Here is a 12,500-nt window from a genome sequence, read left to right as displayed (position 1 = left end):
CAGCCTGTCCTCTCTGGACAGCCAGGTCTGTCTGTGACGACTGGTCTCTAGGGCCAGGCTGTGTCCACTGACTCAGTACCTAGTGTTATGGTATGCTCAGTTTGATCAATAAACAAAGCTTGTCTAGGGGTATTTAACTAGCACCAGGGGGCACCAGTGGGTCCGACTCCATAATATGTGAAAGAACAAGAATACGAAGGCTGTTATCAACTGAAGGACATTGCTCACCTGGCTTGGTGTGTTGGGAGAGCCCAGGTGAAACATCTCTGAGTTTTCGGACAGCTCAGTTGATGTGGTTGTGTGAAGGCTCAGTGAAGATAATCCTCAACATTCACGTACACAGAGACAGGACCAAACAAAAAGGCTCAACAGAACTATGTTAGGTTATCACACACTGTTGCGCCCGGACCGCCATCTTAGGGGAGGGCACAGAGAGTGAGCCCCTGCCCACTTTACTATGGGTCTAGTATATGGCCCAACTACGGAAGCCTACATGGACAAAGACTTCTGTATCACAAGCTGATAAACAGCCAATATGAAACATAAATATCTATCATACAAATGACAAATTAACCTCCATTTTACTTTGAGTTTGTGTGGGGTCTTTCTAATAAGTGATGTATTGTTATTTTTGTCTTGTTATAATGTGATTGGGCCAGATAGTCTGTGTGCTGCCCTGAGACTCTAGGGTTGGGAGGTTGAGGAGCTGAGTCTCGCTAATATTTGGCATTTTCTGTCACTATCCGCATTTCTGTCTGTCTCAATCTCACTCTACCTTTCTCTCTCTCCTCTCCTCTCCTCTCCCATCTTTCTCCTCTCTTTTTCTCCCCCTCTAATTCCACCTCTTCCTCTCGCCCCTTCTCTCCCTCTTCCCAACATCACTCTTTCTGTTTCACTCTCTCCCCTTCTCTACCTCTCTCTCTCTCTTCTGTCTCATCTCTCCCTCTCATTCTTGTTCCCTCCCTCACTCACTCACTCCCTCCCTGCACCCCCCTCTCTCTCTCCCCCTCCCTCTCTCTCTCTCTCTCTCTCCAGTTCTTCCCTCAGTGTCTCTCCTCCAGAAGTCTCCCTCCTCTCCTGTCACCTGCCACGCTACAGGATTCTACCCTGACAGAGCCATGTTGTTCTGGAGGAGAGATGGAGAGAAGCTTCAGGACCTCATGGACCAGGGAGAGATCCTCCCCAACCACGATGGAACCTTCCAGACGAGCGTTCAGCTGAACGTTTCATCAGTCAAACCTGAAGACTGGGGGAAGTACCAGTGTGTGTTTCAGCTCTCTGGTGTCAAGGAGGACATCATCACCAAACTGGACCCAGCAGTGATCAAGACCAACAACCCAGGTAAGACTGGGATCACAGCAGATATCTTGTGTGTGTGTGTGTGTGTGTGTGTGTGTGTGTGTGTGTGTGTGTGTGTGTGTGTGTGTGTGTGTGTGTGTGTGTGTGTGTGTGCCTGTGTGTGCCTGTGTGTGTGTGTGTGTGTGTGTGTGTGTGTGTGTGTGTGTGTGTGTGTGTGTGTGTGTGTGTGTGTGTAGTATTTATTGGGGGGTTGATGCAGACATTATGAGAGTGGGGGAGAGAAAGTGAGGGAGCGGTGGAAGATGCAGAGGGAGAGATGCAGACAGAAGAGAGAGGAAGAGGTAGAGAAGTAGTTGGGTCATTTCAGGTGATTCTGTGACCGTGGAGAGCGCAGGTTTGTTTCTCAGTGATTTGTCATCTATGAAGGTTAAAAAACAGATTTAATTTATCATTTTATTTTTGGGAAAATGCGGGCAACTTTTGTGAGAGCCCTAAATCCAAAATTGGTTATGTTGAAAATGATGTTTTCAATGGTTTGGCCCACAATGCTGCAAAGTACAGTACATGGTGTCTTGGACTTTTTGGGGTCAAATAATTCACAATGGATGATTTGACCTATTTTTGACCTTCAAATCCAAGATGGCCACCGATTTTCAGCTCCAAAAAGGTACATTTTTCAAACTCATCGCTGAGCCTTCATATTGACCTCTAATTAATGTTCTGGTCATGCTGAGTTGAGTCATAAACATTGAAAAAAGTTGCAAGTACACAGAGGTCATCTCAGAGGTCAAAAAGGTCAACATCCGTGGTTCATGAGAAACAAACCTTCGCTCTCTATGGTCACTAATTTCTGAATTAATTAAATTTCACTGAATGATTATTGAAATAGATTGTAGGGATCAACCGATATGTTTTTTTCCGGGGCCGATAGCGATACCGATGATCACTGATCAAAGAGACCGATATAACCGATATTTGCAGTAAAGATTACAATCTTGGTGTAAAATGTAGAATAACTTGAAATGCATTTTATCCAACTGCAATATTATTGAAAATATTCACATTATTAACATTAAGCAATGTATTGTTGCTGTGTGTGTTGTCTGAGTGTGTGTGTGTGTGTGTGTGTGTGTGTGTGTGTGTGTGTGTGTGTGTGTGTGTGTGTGTGTGTGTGTGTGTGTATGTATGTGTGTGTCTGTGACGCTTGATGACGCGCCACAGTTCTGACATAGGTCCCCTTCATCCCATGCCTCTCTCTCTTTCTGGCTTGCTTCTCTTTCTCGCTCCCTCTCTCTCCCCTCTTCCCCATTATCCCTCTATCTCTCTCGCCCTGCAGGTGGGTTCCTGGTTGTGGCTGTGTCTGTGACTGTGGTAGTTGCTGTGCTGCTGGCTGTCAGTCTGCTGTTGCTCTACAAATGGAAGACAAAGAGGGAAAGTGATGGTGAGTTACCTTTCCAGTCCACCCTGTCAATCATCTTCCAGTACACACACACACACACACACACACACACACACACACACACACACACACACACACACACACACACACACACACACACACACACACACACAATATAACCTAAACCTTTGTACTGTCTGTCCACAGGTTCGAACACCAGGCGAAACTCAGATGCCAGAAACTTGCAGGTAACTTTCTTTGTGTCCATTTTCACTCTTTGTCAGTTTCCACCATAACTCCTTCACTGTGTATGAAAAAACAAACGGGGGGGGGGGGGGGGGGGGGTTGTCATATTTTCCTTCACAGATTGTAACTGTGATGTTTGCATGCATTTCTAATGTGAGGAAAGGAAACCAATGCCAACATGTTGAGAACATGTAAACTCTACCGTTTATATTGAGCAATCCATACAGTCAAGGCCTAATAGTTTTTTAGGGATTATTTTGGTTTGTTTTATCTTTACTTTTCAATTAAGCCTTCAGAAACAGTACCGGGTTGTAGATATAAGGGCAAGTTGTCAGTCTACAATAACGTGCTTGGCATCGCTGGAAAGTAGAAATTCCGAGCTTTCCAATGACCCTAAATGCCCCACGATTGGAACAATCCAACGTCCGCTATTTCCGGAGAAACATAGCAGTCAAACTTCACATTTTTACAGTCACACTGACATAAATCTCTGTTCTTGCGAAAATATTTCACCAAGGTTATTTTCGCCAAAAGGCAGGTTTGAGTTACTCACGTTTCTATAGGTTTGAGACTCATTAGTTATTACTGACTTATAGTGACCTCCCAGGGCTTTGCACCTAGCCTGGATAAACCCAGCCTCCACATGACCTCCATGTACTATCAGTCACAAAGAAACGCTACAGACATAGTCTGTGACATCACGTTGAAAGCTGGGTTCACCCAGGCTGCTGTGCACCAGCCATTCCAGTCCAGATGGACTGGAGCTCTATATGGTTAGTACTCAGGCCCATCGTCGCCATCTGGTGGCTGTTTTGAAGTTCTGACAGCAATGAGTCTTATACCATTCAACTCCTTCGATGTCAAAATCCCCTACCCACTACCAGTTCACTACCAAGTGTCACTCCATTACAAGTTACACTACCAGTTCACTACCAAGTGTCACTCCACTTCAAGTTACACTACCAGTTCACTACCAAGTGTCACACTCCATTTCAAGTTACATTACCAGTTCACTAGCAAGTGCCACTCCATTACAAGTTACATTACCAGTTCACTACCAGGTGTCACTCCATTACAAGTTACATTACCAGTTTACTACCAAGTGTCACTCCATTACAAGTTACATTACCAGTTCACTACCAAGTGTCACTCCATTTCAGGTTACATTACCAGTTCACTACCAAGTGTCACTCCATTTCAGGTTACACTACCAGTTCACTACCAAGTGTCACTCCATTTCAGGTTACATTACCAGTTCACTACCAAGTGTCACTCCATTTCAGGTTACATTACCAGTTCACTACCAAGTGTCACTCCATTTCAGGTTACATTACCAGTTCACTACCAAGTGTCACTCCATTTCAGATTACATTACCAGTTCACTACCAAGTGTCACTCCATTTCAGGTTACATTACCAGTTCACTACCAAGTGTCACTCCATTTCAGGTTACATTACCAGTTCACTACCAAGTGTCACTCCATTTCAGGTTACATTACCAGTTCACTACCAAGTGTCACCCCATTTCAGGTTACATTACCAGTTCACTACCAAGTGTCACTCCATTTCAAGTTACATTACCAGTTCACTACCAAGTGCCACTCCATTTCAGGTTACACTACCAGTTCACTACCAAGTGCCACTCCATTTCAGGTTACACTACTAGTTCACTACCAAGTGTCACTCCATTTCAGGTTACACTACCAGTTCACTACCAAGTGTCACTCCATTTCAGGTTACATTACCAGTTCACTACCAAGTGTCACTCCATTTCAGGTTACATTACCAGTTCACTACCAAGTGTCACTCCATTTCAGGTTACATTACCAGTTCACTACCAAGTGTCACTCCATTTCAAGTTACATTACCAGTTCACTACCAAGTGTCACTCCATTTCAAGTTACATTACCAGTTCACTACCAAGTGTCACTCCATTTCAAGTTACACTTGCAGCTGTGGAAGAAGAAGGTGGGTAGAAATGAAGTGACAAGCTATGGGATGCCACTCTAACGGAAGAATTGGAAGATTGGAATCACCATGGCAACCGATAGATGCCATGATCCATCCAATTTTATGAGAACTCTAATAACATGTTACTGTCACTATAAACACATCACATCCAATAAGAATGACATTTGAAGTAAACTGGACTACCCTTGTTTGATATAAAGGCAATTATTGGTTTAAGTCAAGCGACCTTATGGACAAAATGATATTCTCATTTCCCCCCCGTTATAGAATAAAGGACTTAACACGCTTAACACTGACATGCTGCCATCTTGGATTTGATAACAATCCTAAGGCTTCAGGTCCATCTTCCACCACCACCTATTCAGATACATGCAAGATGGAGGACTGTTTCCATGGCTACCACTGTATTTCAGGTGTGCTGTCATGTTCTCACTTTGCTAAACTTATTATTGTTTGTTGCAGATTCCTCTCTATGAGAACTCTGCTCCAGCCTCCAGATCCCAGCCAGACTCCACCTACCAGCGCTCCAATCCAGAAATCATGGATCAGGACCACATATACTTTACTGCCGAGCCAGACTCCACCTACGAGAACCTCAATCCAGCCACCATGGATCAGGACCAAACACACTCTACTGTCAACCCAGACTCCACCTACGAGAGCCTCAATCCAGCCACCATGAATCAGTACCAAACACACTCTACTGCCGAGCCAGACTCCACCTATGAGAACCTCAATCCAGCCACCATGGATCAGGACCAAACACACTCTACTGCCGAGCCAGACTCCATCTACCAGAGCCTCAGTCCAGCCACCATGGATCAGGACCCAACATACTCTACTCTGGAGCCAGCATCAACCTACCAGAACTTCAGTCCAGCCACCATGGATCAGGACCAAACATCCTCTAGTCTCGAGCTAGACTCCAGCTACCAGAACATCAGTCCAGACACTGTGGATTAGGACCAAACATGTTCTCCTCTGGAGCTAGACTCCACCTACCAGAGCCTCAATCCAGCTACCATGGACCAAACATACTCTGCTCTGGAGCTAGACTCCACCTACCAGAGCCTCAGTCCAGCCACTATGGAGATCTACTCTCAAACAGACAACGTAGATAGCAGCAGAGTGCTGAGATGCTAGAGTTTGTATCTGTACCTGTATCTGATGATACAAATCTTTGTATTTGTATAAAATGTTCCGCTCTTATATCCTGTTGAAACAGGATGTTTGGTCCGGTCATAACACGGGGAGGGATCATTCAAAAGTGTAAACCAATGGGAGATCAGTTACAGAAAGAAAGGCAGTTTTATAGGATGGGAGGGGTGGAGGGATTGTTCAAAAATCTGTGATGTTCAATTTCACACAGCAGGGCTCCATTGCTACAGCCACTCCTACGAGTGGATCAGCACACTGAAATTTGCATACACATACTCAACCAATCAGGATGAGCCTAATCAACCTTATGGATCCACTCCCAATGAAAAGGTGCCGGTCTCACTCACCAGCATCCACTCTTCTTCTGCACCTGATAAACAAGTTAGCCTGGGATTACATCATCTGGACTCAACAGTGTTGGATACGGCCCGAGCTGCGTCGGCCTGATCCGGAACATCCCGCCGCCGGCGGCGCTGAACTGTCAGATTACAGCAGCTGCAGGGCTTTTCCCATGATGAGACACGGGCAGTGCTCAGCTCATTTGAAAGCCATCTACTTCTGCATTCCTCTGGAATCGAGCTCTGCTGTGATGAGGGCGAGGCAGGCGATAAAATATATATTTGAAATGTCTACATTGACTGTGTCACTGGTGTGATCAAACCATTTAATAACTCCAGAGCCTTGTACAGTTCAAAAGTCCCTATAGGTATGACTATTTTCAACTTGATTGCAATCAACAAGTTTTCTTAAGCAACTCATCAGTCTGCTGCATGCGGCGGTGCATGAAGGCTGCAACATGCTTCTTGGTAGCAAAGTGTGAAGTCTGAAAGAATTGTCTTCACCTGTAAAGACTTGCAATGCCAACTATTATCTATTCTATGCTGTCCATATCACAGATGTAAATGACATATTCAAAACCCAGCTGGGTATATCTGAGAGAGAGAAAGAGAGAGAGAGAGAGAGAAAAACATTGTTACTGATATTTTTTTAATTCAAATGTATTCTATTAAGCTATAAACATTAATAGAATATTCCGACTCTGTAACATAATGTTTTTCTTACTTAGAATATAAATGCTGTTAAATGTAAAAAAAAAAAAAAAAAAAAAAAGTTAGCATAATCGTCATCTCTTATTTTCATTTGATCTTGTTGTATTTTCCTCCTTCAATTTCTGACTCTTCTTTATTTCATTTCTTGCACAACATATCTGTATTTTATTGTATCTGTATTTTTTATTATTTCATTGTAATTTTTTAATTAGCTGTAGTTTGATTTTAATGTAAAGCGCATTGATTGATTCAGCCATTAACAATCATAACTTCAAGTGTCTATTGTTATGCTAGTGTAATCTCATCTTTATTATCTAAATACATTTTGATATATATATATATATATATATCACGGTTGTACTACAGTATTTTATGATATATTTTAATAATCACCTGTGTAATATAATTATTGTTGTACAGTTAATGGATATTGATTGAAGTAATGAAGTAATTGATCTGATTAGTTGTAATGGAATTGCATTGATCTCATCCATTCCATCAGTGTTTTACTGACTGTATGGAACAGATTATTCTAATCCCATTACAAGTAATCCATTACTTCTTCCTGCCAGGTCACTTCCTCTCTGCTGTTTTTGGACATTGCTGTGAACAGAAGAGTCACAGATAAATTCTGTGTAAGATCTTTTCTGTTTGACTGGGATGGATTAGCAACATTTCTTTGAAACCATCCATCGTAATGTTTGGTGTCACAAAGCACAAAATGACTATAACATACCTGCAGGGTTTGGTACTGCTGTCTACATCAGGTGCTGAGATTTCTCAGTTTCAAAACTCACTTTATGGGCCGTATTGGAACAGAAACTCCCGACCCGTTAGAATGTCAAGTCACATTTTCACTCACATTTTCAACTGTTTCAGTGGCGATGCTGCAAGTGAGCGACCACTGTTGCAACACATTTCAGCTGTAAATAAACGCCTTTCTTCTCAAGCTAAAAATGGCAGTAAAAGCGTAAAAGAGGATAGGCCTACTTAGCTTGATGATAAGATATATTCCCTCTTCAATTTTCCTTTGGATCTGCAGCTCTAATTCGTTAATTTATGACTTAATTGTGAAAATCTGACTTTTGTATGTGTGTCAATTACTGACCGACCGCTGTCACTCAAAGGGATGGGCGTGCAATTCCTGCTGGTCACCTGTAGAGAGCAATAAAGCTCATAGATCAGCAGTTCCCAACCTTTTCCAAATCAGGGCCCACTTGAACATTTCAAAACTTTTTGTGGTCCACCTCCAACAAAAATACGGAGGCTAAATAATGTGTTCTCAGAGCACTTGTTATCTTCCACAGTCACTAACACAGCATCTGAAACATGTTGCAGCATTTTCATTGTTACAATTTCCAAGGAGCTGTCCATCAGCAAGTGTTTTCAATTTGTTTAATGTAAAATAATATATCATTATATATATATATATATATATATATATATATATATATATATATATATATATATATATATATATATATGTATATATATATATATATATATATATATATATATATATATATGTATATACAGTATATACTGTATACACACACACACACACACACACTATATATATTCATTTGGCGGCCCACTTGCAATACCTCCACAGACCACCTGAGGCCCACAGGTTGGGAATAGATGTCTGTCACTGCCATAGATGATTTAATGCCCCTTTAAAACCTGAATATAAGTGCAGTAATATGTATAATCTGCTGTCAGTAGCATATCTTGCTCTATATGTGCCATCCTGTTGTCTTTACTATCTGTAATGTCGTGTCTCAGCAACAGTAACACCAATTACAAATTCCTGACTGTACATTTGTGGTATTTGATCAATAAAGTTAATCTGCTTTGAATGACGGTGTGATTGGAGGTTTATTTCAAGCGAATATATTGTTTGGTTTTGGAAATAAAATAGAGCTGAGAAGTAATCCAGATGGTTTTAAACAGTTCATAAAAATGTTTTTTATTGAAGTTGATAACAGAACAAGACCACTGCTGAAATCAATGATACTCTCATCTACAACTGACACTATGAAATAAAACAATCATGATAAAACATCAGCACCATGAACATGTAACAGAGGAGCAACTGTCCTGATATAAATTAAATGTTTTTGACATGTGTAACATTCATATTTGTGTGTATTTCATTACAGGTAACAGAGACATTACAGCCTATCTATGTAGATCATCTGTATATTAACACTGACAGATCCAGGTAGCACAATTTGACTCAAGCTGAATTTACAGAACATAGCCAAGGCAGCATCAGTCCATGACATCTTCAGACCTCCAGAACAGAAAAAGCCTGTGAAGATAGCAGAGAGAATGAAAGAGAAATGAATACAAATTGTACAGACAACAGTCTGGAAAAACACAATCCTGCCTTGACTTATTCACCATACAGAGTCTCCAGACACATGTGTTATGTTATTACTCCATACTGAATTCATTGGGCTTTAATAAGCCTATTGGTCAGATTTGAAGATTGTGAGTGATCTGATGTAAGCTACGCTACATTGTGAGCTTAAAATATAACATTATAGAACAATAATAATAAAAAAATAAAAAAATAATATTTCACGTCAGGTTTTTCAGACTGTTTTTCTGTAGCTGTGTTCAGGAGGAACCTGCATCAGATTGCAGGTGGATGACAGTGACTGTTGATATCTGATAATCAATAATAGACCAATAGGGGCCTGACATAATATGGGGATGCAACGGTTCTCAATACAATATTGAATGGTACGGTACACCATCCACGGATCAATGTTTTCTACAGTGATAATCAGTGAGAAACGGCCCATGAAAAAGTCACAATGAAACACCATTATGTGCAGTACTGACTGTGGTTTCACTCTCACTCTATATCAGCACAGGAATAGAATCACCAAACATGTTTTTACTGAATGTAAACAGGCGTTTCAGTTCCGCCCTATAGCCTACTTTGTGTTGCTTTATCTGTCTCAACACAGCACAACATTGACTTGTTGAAATGACAAAAACAAACAGTTACAAATCAAAGTTTTACCACATGGGTCAAGAAATGTGGTGAAAACACAGCTCGTGTTACTTACTTTTTATTTGATTTCTCTCCCTGTCTCTCCTACAAAGCGGGGAGCTCCGATCAAATATAAAGGCAAAATGCGCCCCCCCCCCCTCCCCCAAACAACAACAACCCTTAACTACCCCTTGAACATCATGCCCATGACGGGATACAAATGCAAAATCGAATATCCTAATCACAATACATGAAACGACTGTGCGTAAACAAATGAGAAGTCATGTGTTTTTTGAAGACTTTACATTATTTTTCCATGCTGAGCTCCAAACTCACTGCAGGATTCCCAGAAACCTGAAGATGATCATATTCATGTTAGCTTTGGCAAATGTCCTGCATACGAGCATCCTCACCTGCTAAGCCCCGCCCCCTCCTGCAGCATCACAGGTGGCTCCTGTAGATGCGGATCTTGCGGCTGAGGTTGCGGGCCAGTCGGTCCACGGTGCTGCCGATGTGTCCCAGCTCCTTGCGGGACGTGAGGCCCTCGATGTTCCCGCTGTACCACAGCACCCATCCGCCCAGTGACATCAGCACCAGCAGAGCACCTGCACAGACCTCAGGTCAGTCTGGGAAACACTCACACACTTGTATTTAAACAAGATACATCCAACTAGAACAGGGGTGTCAAACATACGGCCCGGGGGCCAGAACCAGCCCGCCAAACGGTCCAATCCGGTCCACAGGATGACTTGGCAAAGTGTAAAAATTGCCCAGAGAAGTCCTTCAATCTGATGTGATGCACTTGTGAAGGTAAAGAGGTGCCAGGTTTCAGGGGCAAGTTAAATATTAAACAGCCTATTAGTGAAACTAATGCTCAAACATCTCTGTAGTTGTGATAACATGGAGATAATATCACCATTGATTTTTCTGTGCCACAGTAGATGTAGTCATGTGAAAAACACCTTACAAATGTAACAATAATATAATCTGGATGGAGAGCATCTGAAACTGTGATGCTCAATGTCTGTAGTTATGATTACCAGAGCTGAATAACATGGAGATAAGATCACCTTTAATGTTTCAGACCACAATACAGTCACATTTTTACAATGTGATGTATTGAATTTCAATTTCACTTGTAATATTAAATGTTTTTTTTTTACTAGATGCACGATGATATCCAGCACAGGATCAGTATCGGCCGATAAAGGCTTTAAAATGAAATATCTGCATCGGCATGAAACAAACTCTCTGGCGATATAACACCGATAAAATGACACTTGACGCTATTGAGGTTGGTAAAGCTTATTTCAAATATGAATTGATCATTTGAAATTAATATGCATTCTTTTGTTCATGTAATAAGAATATTGTGAAACCCTAGGGGTGTTTACCTGAAGAAAAAAAGAGATAATTTTTTAAAGAAAAGGCGAACTGAATACTATTTTAGTTTTTAGATTTCATTTAAGCAAATTTCAGTAAATAATTTATTACCATTTTAGTAAATATCTAAACCTGAATTGTGTGGTTCCAATACAAATGAATAAAAAAAGAAGCAAAAGGTAATATTTTCTATCACAGAAAATAAGCATATTTCTGCATATTTATCCTTTACTCAAATAAAACGGATTCATTGTGGATACAATATTTTGTTTTAAAACTATAATGTTTTAGTTAAAAGATAGATCAAATAAAATTAAAACTAGGTTATCAGGGTAAAAACAAACAAACAAACAAACAAACAAACAAACAAACAAACAAACAAACAAACAAACAAACAAACAAACAAACAAACTCATGGCCCTGCCCATGCTACTGTAATATCCTTAGGGGGCAATGCAGGAGCGACACCCTCATGACTTTTCACCAGACTATTTCAATGTGAAACATATTTCTCTCACTGGGGGGGGGGGGGGGGGGGGGTTTGTTGGTGAGCTCCTTGGCGGAAGGGGTTTCTGGGCCTTGTTGGTGAGGCTGATGGCGGTTGGGAAGAAGCTGGTCTTGTGGCGAGTGGTTCTGGTCTTGGCAGACCTCAGTCTCTTGCCGTGGGGGAGTGTCTTAAAGAGTTTGTGGCCAGGGTGGGAGGGGTCAGCCATGATCTTGCGAGATCGCTTCAGTGTCCTGGCTGCATGCAGGTCCTGGAGGGATGGCAGGTTGCATCCGATTATCTTCTCAGCGCAGCGGATGATGCGCTGAAGTCTGTTGATGTCTTTGAGAGTGGCAGCAGCATACCAGACGGTGATGGAGGAGGTGAGGATGGACTCGACGATGGAGGTGTAGAAGTGCACCATCGTGGTCTTTGGCACTTTGAATTTATTGAGCTGCCGCACAAAGTACATCCTCTGCTGTGCCTTCTTGGTGAGAGCTCTGAT

General features: G+C 41.7%; 2 protein-coding genes across 2 annotated transcripts in view; one reads left to right on the top strand and one right to left on the bottom strand.

Moving 5' to 3' along the window:
- The window catches only part of LOC310784876 (class I histocompatibility antigen, F10 alpha chain-like), a gene marked incomplete at both ends in the record, with an annotated part of 357,580 nt that overhangs the window by 228,140 nt on the left and 116,940 nt on the right, over nt 1-12,500 (top strand). The window lies entirely within an intron of this gene.
- LOC310785689 (visinin-like) overlaps nt 10,570-12,500 on the bottom strand; it is a gene marked incomplete at both ends in the record, with an annotated part of 10,381 nt that continues 8,450 nt past the window's right edge. The window contains 2 exons of the mRNA XM_083646830.1: nt 10,570-10,733; nt 11,169-11,173. Coding sequence (XP_083502956.1) covers nt 10,570-10,733; nt 11,169-11,173 — 169 coding nt within the window. The remainder of the gene's footprint in view (nt 10,734-11,168; nt 11,174-12,500) is intronic.

Source organism: Poromitra crassiceps (genome assembly GCF_964638095.1).
Source record: "Poromitra crassiceps genome assembly, chromosome: 11".
Taxonomy (NCBI): domain Eukaryota; kingdom Metazoa; phylum Chordata; class Actinopteri; order Beryciformes; family Melamphaidae; genus Poromitra; species Poromitra crassiceps.
This window is presented reverse-complemented; position numbering and strand designations above follow the sequence as displayed.